At 44.9% G+C, this 21,022-nt stretch overlaps 1 protein-coding gene across 1 annotated transcript in view; it reads left to right on the top strand.

Annotated features, from left to right (window-relative positions):
• Window positions 1-21,022, top strand: part of SYNE2 (spectrin repeat containing nuclear envelope protein 2) — a 1,843,566-nt gene that overhangs the window by 468,582 nt on the left and 1,353,962 nt on the right. Inside the window, exons 29-30 of the mRNA XM_078660317.1 lie at window positions 4,857-5,004; window positions 16,997-17,610. Coding sequence (XP_078516443.1) covers window positions 4,857-5,004; window positions 16,997-17,610 — 762 coding nt within the window. The remainder of the gene's footprint in view (window positions 1-4,856; window positions 5,005-16,996; window positions 17,611-21,022) is intronic.

The raw sequence follows: 21,022 nt of genomic DNA, 5'->3' as shown, positions 1-21,022 counted from the left end.
AGGATAGAGATTGCTGCGTCTCCCCTCTCTGCAGCCAGGGGCTTAATTACACAGCAGGCAGTTCCGATCGGCCAGGGCACCTCGGCAGACACTCAGCAGGACCTCCGGAGCACTTCGGGGCGGCGCGACCAGAGGCGGCCTCCGATGCTCTTCGCGCGTCTCTCACCCCGGGGGCTGGCAAGCGACGGGGCTGCGGGAAAGCGCGTCAAAGTGGTCAGCGGGCAAGTGTGAGCACAACGGGGGTTCGCCGCCCGTCGCCGGCCGCCGCAATCAATTAAGGCACCCCAACGATATGTCTCTCCGGGGACCCAGCGCACCGGGGACTTTCTTACCTCTGCAACCCGAGCAGGCACCTCCGGGGCTTCGCAGGCGGCTCCGCGTGGGTCTTCTCTCGTCCCGAAATAGGGGAGTTGAGCGTTTCCACACGCACCGGCTACACCTCCGGAACCAGCAGTGTTAGGGCTTTTATATCGCAACTGCAGACATCATCTTAGTTCCCTTAGGATGGGACTGTAGCATCTCTTCCTGCCCGGTCTGGCAGGAGCCTCACTGGTGTGCGGCCATCTTGATCGTGCGCCACCTAGCACCCTCCAACTGTACACATACATACTACTGAGACATGCATTCAGGGTTCAAGCTCTGGAATGGGGAAAAATCCAGAGTCTGCTCCCCTAGAGGGGAAAATATTTATGGGAAGCTCAGGATGAGGACAATGTCTGTGAATTACAAAACTCTCATGAATAATATGCCAGATGGGCTACGAAGTTGGAGGGACAATGGGGAGGCAAACATAGGAATAATGGAAGATCTGGACTGGGAGGTGACCTTGATGCACCCAAGGGAGGTAGCAATCTGGTCTCCCTTTTGCCTGATTCAGTCAAAATCTCTTCACAGAGTTTATTATAATAGGAGTAGATTGCACAAAATGGGGAGATACCTCTAGCAGTTAAAGCTTTTCTAAGTGAAGTGACTCATGCATTATGAAGTTTGGGGCATGTGCAAATTATGTGGATAAAATCCTCTTTGTTGCTACCGCAAAGTCGGCATGATATAGGCCCTTTGTGCACCCAGGTTGGCTGGTCGGCAATTGATGGTAGTTTCCCAAAGCGTATAGCCATCAATCGTCTCTTTAAATAAATTGAGAATGTAATGCTCAAGTAAGGTGCCGGTGCAAGGTTCTTGTAGTTGTTAATCACCATCCAGGCATGCAACCTTGAGCTGAAGATGTTTTTATCAAATAGCAATGAATGGAATTTTGCTGATTTGTTTATTACTTGCTTAAAGGACTGATACGGCAAGTAATAGTTCCACAGCTTGGTCGTGCAGGTAGTTAGCAGGGATTTATTGAGATATTGGTTATAAAGGCTAATTTTTTATCCTCATCCACTTCCGTCCAAAGGGCTTTATTAATTGGAGAGTTTACCATGTTCTGTTTCAGTCGGTACCAAAGCTTTATTGTAGAGTACATTCTCCCTATTGTTTTGTTTAAAAGACCAAATTCAAGTCGAATCTGGGCCGGCGAACAGACTGATGAATCTGGAAGACATTTTTGTAGGCTGAAACTAATAAATTGTTTAGAAGGTCAGAGTCTTTGCCGTGTAGAGAGGTACTAGCATACGTTAGCGCTGGAAGCATTTTGGCTACCATCACCGCAAGCAGAGGTTTGTATGACGGCCCCTTCAATTTTTTTGCCTGCGTCCTAAAGGCAAATGTTAGTGCACTGGTTCTCTGTGACATATAGCTTTTTTGCTCTAGATGGTTTTGTTTGTTATCTATATAATACCTCAGGTATTTATAACTAGTTACTTTCTCTATCTGGTTGCCCTCCAGCCAGATATTCTGCCTGATTGTTCGATGATTACCGATCAGCATTGTATTAGTTTTCGATGTGTTTATTTCTAATTTATTAGATTAAATATATTCCGACATTTCATTGAGAGCTCTTTGTAGGCCGGTTTTAGGCTCATTAACACCATGTCATCTGCGTACGAAAGAATTGTTAATAATAATTTACCTATTTTCGGGGTTAGGAATTGATGCGGTTGAGCCTTTGAGCTGGGTCAGACATAAACAAATTGCAAAGGTGCAGTACCAATACGCAACTTTTGTTTAGTCCTTTGGTAGTTGGCAGCTTCCTGGATAGTCTAGAACCATCACCGTAGTTGCCCATTGAAGTTCCTAAAGATATGGAAGTGGTAGAGGAACTTCTATGGTATTGGGAAATAAGAAGAAAGTGAGCAGGCGGAGGCTGTCAAAGTCAATAATGAATAGATGGTAGGATCCTGACTAATATGTTAATGAGATCTGCATTCATTTGAGCTACTATGGTAACAGGAAAAGCAATGAACACCTGAGAGACTACTGTGTAGTTGTGATCCCGTGCAAGCCTGAAGCTGTAAAGCTTGTAATAATGTGTTTTCTTTGTTGTTTAATTTTTATTAAAAAAGTATTTAGAAAAAATAAGTAAACCATATATATCGTGTCACCTTAAGGATTTTTGGGGCCCTGGGCAAAACATAATTTGGGGCCCCCTGTTCAGAACAGCTTGCGGTTTTATTACTTTTTTTGTGCTATTTCAAAACTGAAGAATGCAAAATAATTTTGAATTATATTTTAAACTTTTAGAAACAGGTTCATGCAAAAACAAGTGCAAAGTATTTTGGGCTTTGCTCCAAAAATCCTCAAGAGGCCACTTGGCAGAAAGAGACCAAGTCAGATGTAGAGGAAGGTGGAGAGAAAGGGAGAGGTGGAAGTAGAAAAACTGAAATTAGTGGAGAACAAAATCACGTTCCCAGGGAATTAATTAGAAGATGGAGGCCCTGGGCAATTGCCCACTTCGCTCATGCCTTAAATCGTTTCATGCCTTAAAACGTCTCCTCTTTACATGAGATTATGTACAATATCTAGTACAGTGGTTTCTGTGGTACAGAGTGGTTAGAGCTTAAGTATTGGATATGAGGTAGTGTGTAGTTATCTTGGAGATGAACCTTTACAGTTACTGTGACAACATCCTTTACAATTACTGTGTCCATCCTTGAAAGGGAGTTGTTAGAGCTGAGCGTGTGGGCATCTTAGGAATAGCTGCAGTCTGTGGTAGACGGAGTGATGTTGGAAAACTGGCAGCCGCTTTGACAAGAAAAAGATGTGTCTGACCTTCTGTAATTTCAGTAGCAGGAGGACGGAAGCCCAAAGTTGGTGATGTCCTTCAGGTTAGTAAAAGTGGAAAATGGTGATGTCCCTGCCAGAGGCTGGAATGGCCAGGAAGCCTAGTAATATCAAAAAACAACCATTGAGAGAGGGTCAAAGGGATTCAAAGTTTAAAGACCCATCCCTGGTTAATATCCCCAGATACTTCTACATATACAACACAAGAACACAGGGGGTCTAACAGACAAAAAAGTTTAGCTAAGCTGCCAATCCGAACTACCAAGATCTCGGAGTGCCTGAGTCACCAAAGGGCAGCCTATTAAAACGTGGGTGAACACTATGTTAAAGGAAATGCAGACACTTTATAGGTCATTTACAGATTGGTTGGCAAAATCCATACCATTAAGCAATGGGTTACCATCAAATTGACTTGATGATCAGTCCTATCATCTGGCCATACCCAGGTGTGATATAGGCTAGTCCCCTGATCATTGGGACATACAAGCCACACCATTAGTTGCTGGTTCTGGATTCGGTCCTACCAACATTAATGAGCCGCCATCTGATTGCTAATCCTTGATGGATGGTGAATTATAATGCAACACACAAAAAATATAGTGAATTAAAATAGAATGGTGTTTTATAAATTTTATTCTACAGCCGAACAACACCTCCTAATTAAAAACTAAAATAGTGCAAGAGAGACAGTCAACAAATATCTGTCTGATAGTGGGCCAACATGTTTCTGCCTATCAGGCAACCTGTCCCATGGCTTTCCTCAGGGCCTCTGTCCTTTAAGTTGTTGCACTTGATGTTGAATAAACAGTGATTATAAACAAAAAAACACCAAATAGTGAATAAATTCAAAAAACGGTTGAATATGATACAACCTGTACCAACCGAGAACATTAAACCTCCATGTCATTTGGAAAATCGAATTTTCTTCATGATAGGGGAACTGACCTCACCTCACGTGGACCTTGCTCAGGTTCTACGAGGCCCCGCACTCTCCGTCGGTACCTCAAGCTCACATCTGAGTCTTGGGGGAGGAAGCCTAGTAAGAAGGATATATATTTTGGACATTGTTCCTTTTTAATTTAATTAGGCTGGGACACATGTAGGATTAATGCGGGATGAGAGACTGAAGTTTCATGAGACTTTCTGTAAAGTGGAGATCCTTCATTTCTGGTGGTTACTAGTAAAAGAGGGGACCCAGCCCCAAAAAAAAGCTCAGTTGGTAGGGACCTCAGGAGCAGAGATATTAACATTTCATGAGGAGTTTTTTAATGATGAGGATTTCCGTTCTTTAAGCAACATGGAGAGAAAGAGGACCAGATAGAGCTCCTTTGACAGTTAATTCCAGATATGTGGGAGGCATCCAAAGAAGGAGTGGATGACTTATTTCGAAATGTGGTCTTACCAGGTACAATTTCACCTTGATCCGCAAGGCGTGCAATACTGTTGAGATTTCAGGTTGCTACCGAGGTATGTTGTCTTCGAAATTCTTCGCTTATAAATAATGCAAAATATCTGGTTAACGTTCTCAAATGGCAATAATAAGTGTAGATGGCAGATTCGTGTCATCTGTAGTGTTATTGTATAGTCAATGAAAGCTACTGGGGATGTTCACTGTACATTGGAATGCTTGCTCTTTATATTTAGATCAATTCTGTCAGTTCATATCTTTCTCGATTATTTTGGATTCATAGAATTAAATCTTTGATGGCGGCTTTGGATATACTTTCGCCCATTGAGCACGAAGTTTCTTTTCTTTGTGAAACAAATCAACCAGAAGAAGAAAAAGAAGTAGAACAATTTACCCTTACTGAAATCGATCATATTTTGCAGGAGTTCAAGGTAAATCACAACCTAACGAGATTATTGTTTTTACACTACATGTCATACCAGTATGTTAGCATCAAATAATATAACTTTAAATGTCATATTTCTTATGTTTTGCTTAGTGTCTTAACAAAATTGTGTAAACTTTTGTAAAGCTAATGTGAAATTTAGGCCAGTTCTGGCTCATTTAATGTACTGCTTTTCTTACTATTGTGAGACCTATATCTCACTTAGTCTCAAGCTCCTCCTTGGCTTTCACATAGCTAATACTTAGTTGTGCCAATCCTAGAAGCATGATTTTCTATGTAACTATCTCTTAGTGAGTCTATATCACATAATGATAATCAACTGCCAACAACTCCTAAGGCTATTTGATTTTGGATCTACATCTTGTCAATGCATGAGTTGGACCAGTGGTCGCAGGCAGTGGGCATCCACCCAGCCACTGACTCAGAATAAGAGAGAGAATGGCATAAAAGGGAGAAAATACTAAAGAATATCATGATAGGAAAACATATGATAACAGTGCCAAAGGAAGAAAGCAGGGATGAAAATTAACCTGCAAGAGTCAGAAACATTGACCAGGCTTACAAAGTGGAGGAATAAGTATGAAGTAGAATTAGAATTATGTAATATTTGGCAACCCTTGTCATTCAGCAGCAATGGTGGTAGGTTCCTAAGAACACCTTTCACCCCTGCAAATATTTCCATATAAATTGAGCACTGTGTAGTGTCAAGCATATTACATCATGACAATTTATTTCATGTGGTTCATACTGTCTCTCTTGTACCTGGACAGATTTTGGGACGGCAGGCCAAGTTGACCCCGCTAATCTGTATACATGATACAGGGCAAATCATTTCAGTCAGTTCAACACTTAGAGCATGGCTTTTTAATATTCATTAGTTGGAAGACACTATGCAGTTATTGGAAATCCCTTCTGATGAGGGCCTGAGTAGTTCATATTGCTTCAGTCTGACGTTTCAATCCAGAGACACTGAAGTTCAGACTAGTGTTGTCCCAGGTCAGTATGAATATAAAGGGCAACATTTCCTCAAATTGAGTGGTTTTGATCTAATGGATATTGATGGGCAAATAACTGTCTGCTGAGAAAACAGTCTGGGATGGAGACACCCATTAGAAACCAATCATATTAGTGTGTGATTTGTAATCATGGCCAGTATTCAAGGTTCAGAATCATTCTTTTAATTTGGTTCTGTGCCTAACGAACCAACATTGATAATAACTAAAAACATTTAGAAGAATGTAAATGTTTTATGCAGCATATGATAAGCCTACATATTACTTGTTAGTCGAAACAGAGAGCATAAACAATCATACAGAACTACAAACTACAAACCTACAAAAAATGAAAAACCATCAGAAGTAACTACAATAATATCATCAATCTATCATCTAAAAGACACAAAAAGCAGCAGATGTTTTAAACTCTAATTAAAGGCAGAATAATGTTTTTAAATGTGCCTGTTCTATTGCTAAGTAGCAATAGTGTCTTCACCTGAAACAATTGACTGAAACATTGTGCTTCTTGAAATGTGTTATAAACTATAAAAGTGTGGACTGACATCTCCTAACATGTGGAGTTTAATGGCTGGTTATGGAGAGAGAGACAATCCTATATATGCCATGTTGCCCATATGATCCTGTACAACAATTTTAAATGCAGATATACACGAAACTTGATAAAAATATTCTAAAAAGAATAGAAATACATAGCACACAAAGTAACTTGTTGCTAGATGTACATTAAAATTCAAAGGTGTAATTAGGCACTTCATGCTGAAAATAGAAAAAAACAGAAAAGCTGAAAATTCTCAATTATTGCACCAAAAGGAAATACATTGGATTCTACCAGTCCCTTTTTGGGTTGACACAGGCCAAGCAGGGGAAATTGTGCCACAACCATGGGTGTTGAGATTTTTTGCCTCTGATGTTCTTGGAACGTCTCTGCAAATTGGACCAACTACGTCTTTAGCATTTGACTCTCAGCAGTATTGATGGTGAGCAGTCACAGGTGTTTCATGGAAGTAGTTTGCGGGTGTTCAAGATCAGCACTCAACATTCAACAATCTCATCTGTTCAATAACTGATGGGCCAAGCCCCTGCTTGACTTTCATGAAGAAAATTACTTTTGATCCACACTAGAACTTAATTCTTTACATAAAGACACACACATGATGCAATGTAGTGTCCTGGTACTTAGGGAATGTAAGTACATACTTCCCCTAAGTTCTCCCCCCAACCCCATCTGAGGACTAGTTGGTTCCCACTCCAGGTTGGTGTTTGCTGTGAGTAGGCTCAAGTGCAGATTAACCCCATATTTTAGTGTAAGTGCACAGTCTTAAATAGGTCTCTCTTGGTTCTTATCGACAATTCTTTAACAGTCCGTGATAGGGGTCAGCATAACTTCCGGTTCTACCTGGCTCCTCTGGGGCTCACCGGTTCACCCACTACTAAGCTGAGCACAAGCCTGCATTCTTCCTCAGCCTTCTCAGTGGACCTGTCTGGCAACATGGCTGTGTTCAGGGGTGATTGTATAGGGGATAGCTGGATCTCTTCATGGCTGGTCCTATGGGTGCTTGTTGCAGCCCCGCTCAGCCTGTTTGGGTTTGGCCTGGCACAACCTAACATGGTCAGACTGGTAAAGGGATGGAGGCCTTGTACAGGCCTATAAGGTCCACTGTTGTGGTGAGGCTGTGGTCTAGGTTGCACTGCAGCTCTGGGTGACACTGTGGCATGGGCCAGTGCAACGGCTGGGGTCATGCCACTGATTCATAATTTGGGGGCAGCGCCTCAAGAAACATCAAAATCTTCAACGGGTAGACACAGATCAAGTCACACCTCTGAGATTGGGAACAGCGGATCAGGTTTCCCACTATTTCTCAGATCGGGTGCAGCAGCGCAGGAGATGCCACACTTCTCAGCTAATGCACAGCAGCTCGGACTAAGTGTTGGAAATGTTCCATTTTGCAGGGTCACCCCTAAACGTTTTGGCACCCCTAAACGTTTTGCATTCCTCTTAATTTTTTCTGAATTTGTTTTTGCTGGCCTTAGCACTGATGAGCACTTTACACTGCTAACCACTGCTAAAGTGCATGTGCTCTCGGCTTAAAACATGCTAACATTAGCTTATCCCAAATTGGCATAATTAATTTACTTATAAGTCCCAAGTAAAGTTCACTACATGTGCCCAGAGCCTGTATATTAAATGCTACAGGTGGGTCTGCAGCACTGATTGTGCCACCCACTTAAGTACCCCCTAACCATGTCTCAAACATGACATTGCGGAGCCTGTGTGTGCAGTTTACACTGCCATGTCGACCTGGCAAGATAAATCTTTTGCCAGGTCCAACCTATCCCTTTTTAAGCGTATATGTCCCGCCTAAGGTAAGCCCTGGACAACCCAGAGGGAGAGGTGCAATGTATTTGAAAGGCAGGACATGTACTTTCACTTCAAAGACTTGTCTTTGAAGTCTCCCTTTCTACAAAGGCACACTGGGTATAAGACCTGGACCTCAAACACCACCATGACAATACACTTCTGGACCTGTGGATACTCTTCCAGGAAGACAGACTGTTGTGCTGGTGAAGGAAACCGGTCCCAGTCTAAAGGTGCTTGTTTCCGGTCCATGGAGGAACTGGCTTGGCAGTTCGGGCTGGACAGTTCCCACAAGGAACAGGATCAAGACTGATTTGCATATGGCTGGGTCCAAACTGGGGTGGTGTGGTGAGCAAAAGAATGATGGATTAAACCCAGATCCTTGTGACTGGGGTGAATGTTTGCATTGTCCAGCATTCCGTCCATCAACTTTTTCTTTTGCGTATCCCTTTCTACAAAGGCACCACTGGGTATAAGACCTGGACCTCAAACCCCACCATGACAATACACTTCTGGACCTGTGGATATGCTGCCAGGAAGACGGACTGCTGTGCTGGTGAAGGACTGCCACTCTGCTGGACTTCTGCTTTGCTGAAGTCCTGATTTGCTGTGCTGAGCTGCTGGCCTGTTGTCCTCCTGCCTAGGTGAGAAGGACTGGACCTGCATCACTTGAACCCAAAACTCAGAGTGACTCCAAGGGCTAGTTGCTGGCCTCCTGATCGGAAGTCTCAGGGACATAAAAGGCTTCCAACCCCTACACCTGGACTCTGCCAACTGTTAGTCTACCCTGCAAGTGGTGCCACCCCAGTCCTTGTTCTTTGAATGTGGGGCAAAGGTGCTTTCCAGCAGAGCCAACGCATCCTCTCTGTTGAGCGAAGCAACCCGGGCAGAACCGATGCATCTCCTTGGCTGATCGGTGCATTCCCGAGAAGAACTCACGCATTGACACTGTTGTGTGGATTGCCCGTCGGAAAAGACTTGCATTGCTGCAGCCTCCCTCATCTTGGGACCGACGTATCGTCTTTGGAACTGCCACTGCGTGATGATTTTTTGGTGCAAGCACCTTGCATTCCTCATCGATAGCAGCCACAACAACAATGCTGAAACTTCGCATCGCAACTACACCGCTCATCAGAACCAACGCATCGCCTCGGCTGCATCTTGCATCTTCAACACCAGACTTCGAATCACAAACGCCATTGATAGGATCCTTGCTGTTGGTGCATCAGGACCTGACACTGCAGCCTAGTAAAACCCAGAACCAACGCATTGCCTCTGCTGCATACGCAATACTACACAACGTGGATTTAAAGTACTTTGTTCAGCAGGCCCAACTGGACCCCTGCAGCTGTACCACCCTCCAATGCGATTTGCCTGAACTTGTGACTTTGTCCCTGTCTGGCGCAACCAAATATCCACAGTAGTGCTTTATATGCTTCTTGGTGCTATTTTAACTTTGTAATTCAATCTCTCCAGTTCTACTCTATTTTTCTAAACCTGGTGTGGAATTTCTTTGTGTGGTGTTTTCACTGTTGTGCTGTTTGAAGAGTTGCACAAATACTTTACAAATTGCCTCTATGTTTAGCCTGACTGCTCTGGGCCAATTTACCAGAAGGTGAGCATAGGTTAATATATGCCTGCCTCTTAAACTTACTAGGATTATGGTTGCTGCTTGACCAGGACTCATACCCCAGTCAACCAACACCCCAATTTCCAACACTAAGCCACAATCTTCATGATTCCTACCAGTAATATCCCAGGAGGGTCTGGGCACTCTGACACCAGATCACATATTTCTCTCTATAATGTCCTTCTCGTCTGCCAGCCCACTGCACTGGAATCGCACCCCCACTCACTTCTCCTAGACAGTCACTCCTCCAACAGGTATATAAAAGGGTTCTTCACCCTTTCATCAGGCAAGCTGGCTTCTAGGCAATTCAGCACACATAGTTTGCTGTTTCAGCAAGTGATAGACTTAGGTGATATCCCCTCACCTCAGGGAAGATGACTATTAGGCAGACGCCAGATCTGGTTGGAGAGCGGTCCTCTAAGAACTCTGGGGAGCACTCCTTCCTTAGTTATTGAGAACATGAAACTAGAGCAACAAGTGGGTAAGTAGGAATGAAGCATGCGGGCTAAAATAGTGTCATACGTCAATGATACCCAGCTGCTTTTACCTGTGAAAAAGGGGAAGATTTTGAGGGCGAGAAATTCAGATTATGCCTCTCCAGGGTGTTCAATTGGCTGTTGAGGAACTAATTGAAGTGTAATCCTGAGAAATCGGAGATTATATTTTTAGGTTCACTGCCATCCTTGAGTGGAGACTCTGGTGGCAGGGGATATGTCTTCTCCACCTTCTGCTCACATCAGGTCAATGATCTGGGCATCTTTATTGATAGTTCTCTCTCGATGAGATCGCAAGTCCAGTCAGTAGTAGGTACCTGTTTTGGTCTACTGTGAATGCTGAGGAAATACCTACCCCTTCTATCACTAAATACGAGGAAAACGGTGGTCCAGACACCGGTCACCTCCAGACTGGATTATGCAAATGTCTTGTTCCTGGGTGCTCGGGGGTATCTTCTCAACCGCTTTCAGGTAGTGCAACATGCAGTGGCGACAATGGTGCTTTTTCTTAATCCTAGGACACATATGTCCCTCCACCTTAAGGCTCTACACTGGCTTCCAGTGAGAAAGAGTATTAAGTTCAAGGCTATAGTGCTGTTTTTCAAAGCCTTACAAGGCATAGGTGCAGGCTATCTCGGGAAGATGGTGACCCATTACTCGCCATCCAAAAGCTGAGGTCCTCCTCAAACGGCCTGGCCTCGGTTCCCAGGATGTGCCGAGTATGTTCTGGTGGAAGATCCTTTAGGTTCTGGGAGCCCAGGCCTGGAACCTGCACCTGGCTATTCTGCAACTAAAGTGGTACCAGGAGAGATAGATGGAGACCATTAGCACCGGGACACTCACGTTGAGTAGCTGTGTGCTCTATAAATGTGATAATCCATTCATTCATGTGGATCCACTTTCAGAACCAGTTTGAGTTGGATCTCTTTGGAAGTGTCCTCTTCAGGCGGCACTCCATACACAACCTCAGTGTAGTGTGAGGTTCCTCACAGTAGGGTAGATTCTACCTTGGAGTTCCCACAACAGAAGCACAAAAAGGTGTGAGATTTGTACACCTGGCTATCATCAGCCACACTGATGAGCAATCAGTCAGGGGAAAGACAAAAGACTGGTCTCACGTAAGGTGTCCCTTTCACCTTTAACAACATAGACTGCTGTCGCACCCTTTTTCCCCCACCATCTGCCAAATGGCAGTACGACAGTAAGCCTAATCAGTAGCTCCTCTTGTCAAAGTTTTCTAAAGGAGCCTTGTCTCCTCTTTCCCGACACCTCTATCTAGCTCTCCTCCCTCCAGCTTCAGAAAAGTCAGCAATACACTTCTACTATCTGGGAAACTAACCTAACCTCAACATGTGAACAAGGCGAGTTTTGTGGTATCCCTAATGTATCCCACAAAAATCAATTTCTCCGATGCACTCATACACACCATGCATGTACCACAGAGACTACATATAAAAACACACACAACATAGACTGGGAATGTTAGCTGTAGGATATGGGTAAGCACATATAAGCAGAACTTTACCAGAGTGGGCCATTAGGCCTCCACTCCAGTGACTCAAAAAAAGATCTTACCATAACTATGGATTCACAATTCACAGTACATTGCCACTATCACTCCATGTGTTAAACCCATGACAAGGACAGTGGTTCATAATCAGTACAATGAGGGCATATTTGGTGCACCTCTCCAGGCACAGGACCTCACTCGTGCAATAGGGGGAGGTCTCTGCGTGCAAACAAGATCAGGGCAGCTTAACGCATCTTTATACCACCCATGGGACATTCTCTTCTCAAGAGATGCGTGATGACATTTCAACCAAGTGCCACACTCTGACGCCAAGTAAATATACAGTGGGAGATATATGGTATCAGTACACACGTGTCAGGTCTAGAATAAAAGAAATGTTATGTGTTGATATTACCTAATGTTCATATTGCTTAACCCCTTCGGCGCTCATGACGAGCTCAGCTCGTCATGAGCGTAACCTGCGCTACGCTGATGACGAGCTGAGCTCGTCATGTAACGCGGGTTTTTTTAAATCGCAGCGCGCAGCGGGAAAACCGCTAGCGCGCATGCGGTTAAGCACCACCTTGATCAGTGACTGACGATAATTAATGGCCATTATAGCTGCTGTATAAAATCACGGAGAATGCCATTAGACAGGACTATAGAACTCCATAAAATAGAAAGGGGAACACCTTGGTGAAGAGTAAAAAAAAATGTGACAGAAATTACTAAATGTGGAAAGCGCTTTTAAAAATGACGGAAAAATGTACAAGCAAGTTATTCAATTTATTAATTTTATTTATTATTTAGATGTAGCGCTATTTTTACCTCAAAAAATGTGACAGAAATAACTAAATGTGGAAAGCGCTTTTAAAAATGACGAAAAAATGTGCAAGCAAGTTGTTAAATTTTTTTTTCTTTTTTTTTGTAAAAACGATTTTTATTGGTGGTCAAGTTCAAAAAGTACATTACAAGGAAAAGCAATCATGGCATTAGCCTATAGGTCAGGATAACATTACAGTTCCAACAAGAAACCTTTTATATAGAACAATCCCTCAGCTGAGCTGTCCCACCCTTTATCCCACCCTCGTAGTCAGTGTGTCATACTCCTCTCTCTCAATCAGTTAAGTGTTAACCTATTCACTTCCTTAACAGGAACCGTAGTAAAAGGTAAGTGACGCTTATCAATGGGGAACCAGAACTCTCAGATCTGCTATCATTATTTGTAAGTAGTGTGTGTGCCTCGTTGGGTGTGAGGTGTCCCTTAACGCATTGTCCCTATCCTGACGTTCCCCTCTCGTCCTCGCTCAAGTCATCCTCTGGCTGCTGGAGCGCCACAACTAGGGCCTTCCACGCCCTAGCCACCTCTAATGCCCTGTCATTATCCAGGCTCCTGGCCTGTCGCAGCCGCAAGGCACTCTCCGCCTTCGCCCAGCGCTCCAAAGTGGTCTTCCAACGCAAGTAGCTGGGTCCTTGGCTAGATTTCCAGTGCATGGTGATCTCACGTTTGGCTAATATCAAACCCAAGTCATAAAATTTACTGGTAACTCGAGTACGGGGGGTGTGTGGGAACCACAATAATAGGCAGGTGCCCATTTCAGGATCGATCTGCCGGTCCGTGACAGCATTCAGGCAGCACATCACCGCCTCCCAGTAACCCGCCAGCGTACTGCAGGTCTAAAACATGTGAGCGAAGTCTGCGTTCGCTGCCTTACATCTAGGACAGAGCGATGATGCACCCTCAAAATATTGCGAGATTTTAATTGGTGTTAGGTATGCACGGTGCAGGGTGAAAAACTGGACCAATTGGAACCTAGCGTTCCTAGTGCCCTTCCATGCCCGTCGCACTAGCTGCGGCCATGTCGACTCAGGAATTGGTCGCCCAATGTCCCCTTCCCACTTGGTTCGCAGCTCATCTAGGGGTCGCAGGGTAGCAGTCGACAACCTCCGGTAAAGGCATGTGACAGCCTTGTAAGTGCCAGCAGCCATGACCACGTATTGACAGCACTCCGAGGTCGGTGGTTCGGCTAGCCCATTCTTCCAATGACGGCGAATACCAGCCACTAACGAGGCGTGCAGCAGAAATCCACCCCTCGGTAGATCATAAGAGTCCCGCAACTCTTGAAACGTGAGCAGCGATCCATCCTTGTAGAGATCGCCGATCACCTGCAAGCCAAGCTCCTCCCAGATCGCCAGTGCTGACCAATCGCCACCATGTGGAAAGGCCGTGCACATCCCTAGCGGGATTTCAGGGGCATAAGGGCGAGCGGCTCCGGAGCGCCTGCGGCACCGAAGCCAGCAACTGCGAATCGTGCGTTCCGCCAGTGTGAGCTGGGCGAGGTCCAATTTCTGGCCCAAAATTATAAAGGAGATGACGTGCCTCGGGAACAGTCTGCCCGCTACTCCCTCTGGGCCTCGGAATTCCAAAGCCACCGCCTGGGTGAGCCACTGCAGTTGCGCCGCCAAGTAGTACCACTCGAAATCCGGGGCCGCAAGTCCCCCGTCCGCCCTGGGGCGCATCATCGTGGCCAGCGCAACTCATCGTCTACCCGACCCCCAAATGAACCCAGATGTTAGAGAGCGGAGTCTGTTAAAAACCGACGCCGGGATCCAGATCGGCAGGGTGCGAAACAGATATAACAAGCGGGGAAGTGCCACCATTTTCAACAATGCCACTCGTCCCGCGACTGAAAGCGGTAGTGTCCGCCAGAAACCCATGCAGCCCTGCAAACTCCGGATTGCTCTGTTGATGTTACCGTCTAAGAGGGCCAACGGCGAGTGGTAGATGTGCGTGCCCAGATAGGGGAGGCAATGGTATTCCCATCGTAATTCGCCCTCCGGTTGGGAGTCATCGGCCCCTGGCGTCAGCGGGAAGAGGCAAGACTTCCCCCAGTTGACTCTCAGTCCCGAGAGACGGCCAAAGTCCGACAGCAGGCGCTCGGCCCCACGCAGGGAATCGCTCGTGTCCGCCAAAAACAGCAAACAGTCATCCGCATAGAGAGAGATGTAGTGGGTGTCGGCTCCTAGAGGAAGGCCTGCATACGCTCGACCCATACGGGCGTGCGCAGCCAGTGGCTCAATAGCGAGCGCAAATAACAGGGGGGACAGAGAACACCCCTGTCGGGTCCCCCGACCTACCACGTAAGGGGCTGAGATGGTGGCCCCTGTTTTGACACGGGCCGTGGCCGCGGCATAGAGCAAGGCAGTCCATTTCACGAAGCGCTCGCCCAATCCGAAGGCCTCCAGTACACGGAGCAAGTATGGCCATTCGACACTATCAAATGCCTTCTCGATGCCAATCGAGAGGACAGCAGTACCCGGGTGAGTAGCGGTCTCACCCCCCATGATCCGGACCAGCCGGCGCACACAGGTGGCGGTGGTGCGCTGGGGGATAAAGCCCGCCTGGTCACCGTGTACCAAGGTGCGCATGTGGGTCAGCAGCCGCGTCGCAAGGACCTTGCTCAGGATCTTGTAATCCGTTGTGAGCATGGAGAGTGGGCGGTACGCCGAACGGCAGTTCGCGTCTCCCTCCCGCTTTAGTAAGGGTATCACCAAAGCTTCACGAGTAGACGCCGGTAAGTACCCAGTGTCCCAGGCCTCCCGGTAAACCGCCTGCAATCGCGGAACCAGCACATCCGCATAGGCTGCATAAAATTCAATCGGCAGCCCATCCGTGCCAGGGATCTTGCGGCGGGCCATGTGCTTGATGGCCACTCTGATCTCTCCCTCGGAGATGTCCCCGCCCAGACTGTTCGCGTGTTCCGGGTCGAGCCGTGGCAGCTGCGCCGCCAGCAGGAACTCCTCCAGCTCCTCCGGGGGATCCGGCATCCTGCTCCTGTAAAGGTGCGTAAAATACATGAGGAACTGGTCGTTGATGTCCGATTGCGTATAAACCATGCGTCCCTCTGGAGTGGCTAGCGCCACTATCGGGGAGCCACGGGTCCCAGGGTTGGCCAACCACGCCAGCAGTGAGCCCACTTTGTCACGCTCGGCGTGAGCCCGGACAAGAAACTCCTTATAGTCAAAGCAGCGCAGCTTTTCCATTGTTGTCGCCACTTCCTCTCGTGCAGCTGAAACCGCTCCGTGAGCCTCAGGAGTCGTGTGGCTGCGTCGTTCCTCTTCGCGCAAGCGGCCCTCGCTGCGCTCTACATCCTGCAGGAGGGTTTTACGGACTCCCGCGGTGGCCGAGATACAGACGCCCCGAATCACCGCCTTAAAGGCGTCCCACTCCAGGGCCCTACTGGAAGCCGTGCCCACATTAGCGTCGAAGTAACCTTCCACCCCAGTGCGCACCTCGGCCTTAAACGCCGGGTCTTCCAATGTCAGTGGGTTCAACCGCCACGTCGGGATAGCCTGGCGTCACCTCATCCATTGGACCATTACTAAGCAAGGGTTATGGTCGGATATCGTCTTGGCCAAGTATTCGCTGTGGCGGACCAGGCTCTGAGCGTCCGGCGAACACAGAATGCTGTCAAGGCGAACATGCAGATCGTCCGGGGGGGGGAGTAAAAGGAGAAGTCCCTTTCTGTGGGGTGTTGGGTCCGCCATGCATCAACCAGGCCCCAGCTACTTTGCCACTCTCTCCTACTCTTCGCTAGCCTGTGAGCTGTCGTCTGCGCCAGTGGTGGGTGAGATCTATCTAATTCCACGTCCAGTACAGAGTTAAAATCCCCCCCAAGCAGGACCGTGCCGGCCAGGACAGTTGCCAGTTTCCCAGACAAGCGCGCAAAGAAGGCAGGCTGGTCCACATTCGGGGCGTAAACGCTGCAAAGTGTCACGTCTCTCCCATCTAGGCGGCCCTGTACGTTCAATTTATTTATTTTATTTGTAATTTAGATATAGCGCTATTTTTACCTAAGAAGGTATCAGTGCACTTTCTTTCATTTTTCTAAGAGTGGACTGTAAATACATTAAAAAAAAACATTCTCTCATTTATTTATTGCTATTATCCCTTGTGTGTTTTCTATTTTAGGATGTACAAAGCTCTCTGGAAGATCAGATAGACATATGTAATAAACTTGAGACCTCTGATATTTCGGTAGTAGATGAAGTTGACCCAGTCGATTTTGAAGCTGCACGTAACATTGCACAGCAGTATAAGAAACAGTGTGAAGAAACAAGCAATAAAATGCACAACAATGAGACCATCCTCAAAGCACTTGAAAGTTTTTTATTATCACTAAATGAGGCAAAAATGGCAGTCGAGGAAGCAGCAAACGTTTCAGCAATGGATCTTCATAAACTGGAGGAAAAGAAACTGAAAGTAGAAGCCTTAAAGGATTACATTTCTTTGATGAGAGTCAAAGCAAAATGTTTGGATGAGGATCTGGAAACTGCAGTTATCAGCCTGGAAGATCCAGAGAGCGGTGAAAACACTTCTTGTGAAAAACTTGTAGCAAAGTTTTCTGAAAAGCTAGAACAACTTCAGCAGTCTATCCTGGAACAAGGAGATACTGTACAACAGAGGGAGCTGCAGGAATCATTTTTCACAAAGCATGATGAACTCTTAAAGAATATTCAAGATATCAGTCATCGGATAGGGAAGATAGGCTTGAAAGATCCCACCATTCATGCAGTCCAACTAAGGTAAGTGTCTTTTCTGTCTGTTTTTGCATGGGTCTACATCTCTCCAGCAGTCATTTTCGTATGTAACCATGTGTTTTTGCAAGACAGCTCTTAGATGCAGTTTTCTCTGCTTTTGTTGCGTTACACATTTACCAATGCAATACCTTTTTCCACACCAGATTTAATGAAAAGATTCCATCATCAAAGCGTCTTCCTGGTGACTTTTGCCTGGAAGACGATAAATCTCTGCATGCAATATTTTAACTAGATTGACATCTTCAGCTTTTTGCATGCAGTGATTCCATGTGCAGTTATACATTTTCTGCAAAGTACATATATATATGTGTGAGCATTTTTAAGTGACACCAAGAGTCATCGACATTGTAGTGTCAGAGGAATGGTCAATTTTTGGGATTCACTTTTATTTAGTATACCTTTTCCACAATTATCTGCACCATACTAAGCCAACTGCAGCTAGTGCAGAGAAGCATTTAAGACTATACAGAATGCCCCCATTCCCTGCGGTGGTGTAAAGAAGTATGATCAAGACACGATCATTAGGGTTGGTATCATGGAACATGGTGTGTAATGACGGGTACTGCTCCTAGTCATTTTGCACCCCGCTCCTACTTGCTGGGGTTACCAAGCACTATAGAAATGAGAGACCACACTAACCAGGTCACTGGGTACTGTGTCTGAAATGCAGAGTTGGACTTTATGAGCCACCTTAACTCTCTGGGTAGATGTTGACAATTGGTCAGGGATTGAAGTGATGTAGTGTAGGGCCAGTCCAAATACAGTCCAGCACACTTATCACAGTTGCAATAAAGATGGGAATGGCCAGTGAGAGCTGTGAGTACACAACACTTCATTATGACTCAGTTTATGGCACAAATTAGATTTTAAATGTTAGGAACTGCCTAAAACGTAGCACCTAACAAAACAGTACCATAAGGCAATATAGTTGTAAAACCAGGGTCCCTGACTATGCATACTACATGCTGCTTATGATCACTAAATGGCAGAGAATACCAGTATTAACCTGAAAGCAAAAAATACAGCAGCACAACAAGGATGTTGGAAAAATGTTGATTAGTTAAACCATGTTTACAAACATATAATGACACAGTAACTAGCTGATTGTGATCACACAGTAAAATGGGTGATATTAATTCTTCCTCCAAAATGAAGGCATCTTGTTATTAATTTGCAAAGTTTATGCAGCAATTGATTGAGTTTCCTGTCTGTACGGTGATGGTTTATGCTGCCAGGAAACCACTGACTTCACTCTCCTGGCCTTTGGTTCTGGACCTAGAGGACTTTTCTCTGCCCCTGCCCTTAACTGGGTGCAAATAATGGGCCATTCCTTTGTTGTACTCCTGACTCATTCCAATAACCAGGCACAAATCTCTAGGCGTTCCCTTAGTGACTTTTGTCTGATGAAGTCCTTAGACGCAAGCTGCATGTCTGAAATGTGGAAAATGTTATATTCATAGTAGGTCCTTTTGCTAATTCCAAGAGACGGTGCAGTGTATGCAGATTTGTAAACCCAAAACAGCTAGGCTGACCTAATTCGATTGTTTTTTTATATATACGTACTAGTGCCCATCTTTATTTATCACCAGGTGAGGATGATGAATACTGAGCACTTTACTCTCCCCTCTGAAATATATCTATGCTTTATTTGTAGTAAATACTTTTTATTGACCACCTTTGTTTTGAAGTATTAATTCCAATAGTAATTTAAAATGTTTCCCAATGTGCACCAGAGTTAGTCTTTAGAGAACCATTCTTATTTAAAAGAGCCACTGGAAAAAAAAGACTTGACTTGAGATTCCTTTTACTATTTAAATCACTTACATTATTTGTATCTTTTATTACAAGAAGCATTAAAGGCATGGTGATTGACACCAAAGTGCAATTGTCCCTTGACTCTTGGATGCTAGCTACCAATTCCCAAAGTGTACAGAATGTGTCACAAAAAGTAGATATGGGCATTTAAAAACTGCACCATCAATTGAAGGCATGTCATCCCAGCGTTATCTTTAAAACAAGGAGAGAGATCCCCTAGATGTTTTGACTATTGTGCATGAATACCAAGAACCACAAAACCCAGAATTGTTTTTCAGAAGAAGGACATTGAGGTCTGCTCTTCGTGAGCTACAGCAAATTTCTTGTGTCTGTTTCTCATATTCCTTTTTTCCCTTTTGTTTCTTAATCTGCTAGATTATGTTGTATGGGTATGAAATCTATAGTAACCTACTACCCTTAGATGATGTCCACACTTTGAAAATTGTAAACTTAAAGTATGTAAAAACTTGCCATGTGAATATATGTGTGACACATGTGAGTTAAACCTTTTGAGTTTCAGCAAATCCTATGTGGGCTATTATAACTGCATCTGGGGAGGCGGAGCGGAGCCTGGGTGTCCGGGGATGTGAAGCCCAGAGCCTGCACTCACAGCGACCAGAGATGCCGGTGCCAAAAAAACAAAAGAACTGCATCTGTAAAGCCTCTTTAATTATTTTGTGGCATTCATGAACCACAGTGTTAGAATTTACCTTGCTCTGCAACCGTTTACAGTAATTGGTATAGACTTTGGAAGTGGTGTTTGCTTTCACTAACTACTGCATGGATGTGCATAGTAATTGCAAGACATGGTGTCATGCTGGAGCACACATTAAGATAAGCAGTGCAATCTCCTGACTTTAAAATAAAAGGTGAGCACCTATGTGTACTGTTATTAACAGCACAGTCAGTTTATTTTAGAAATGTCTACATGAACACACTAAAAACACTCAAAGAAAAAGTAAGGCCAAACAGTGTCTTCCAGTAAACACATATTTCCTCAATTTTTGTTATATGTAGTCTCTTTTTAATAATGGCACAATTTTTATCAAGTTCAGTTAGGTTTCTTTAATAAAACTCTTAGTTCAGTCCTGGGTGGCTGTGGCACAGAGCAGTAAGGCTTAATTAAAGGAACAAGTGTAAAACATTAAGAAGTATCAGAAGAGTCAATAAGTAAGAAACACAACACAATAAAAATCATCTTTTTACGGCATACAGGGTATACTGGACCCCCTCCAAGCTTTCAAAAATTTCTGGAACACTACATGTATGCCCTAGATGTAAACAGGCAGAGGCAGATGATATACATATTTTTGTAGAATGTAGTGAGATTAAAAATTACTGGTTAGCAGTCTGCACCTTCTTGGGGGAGGCACTGGCTAGAACAATCACAGGTAGCCCTAGGTTGATTCTGATGGGTTTGTTGGAAGAATATGATTTGACAGATAATATTACCCAGTTTATATTTTATGTGATTGTCATCGCTAGAAGAGAGGTATGCAAAGAATGGAAATCCCCAACCCCTCCTAGGTTTGCAGAATGCTTAAAGAACATTATGGCTATCAGTAAAACAGACCTCAAATGT

The sequence above is a fragment of the Lissotriton helveticus genome, chromosome 9 (assembly GCF_964261635.1).
Source record: "Lissotriton helveticus chromosome 9, aLisHel1.1, whole genome shotgun sequence".
NCBI lineage: Eukaryota > Metazoa > Chordata > Amphibia > Caudata > Salamandridae > Lissotriton > Lissotriton helveticus.
This window is presented reverse-complemented; position numbering and strand designations above follow the sequence as displayed.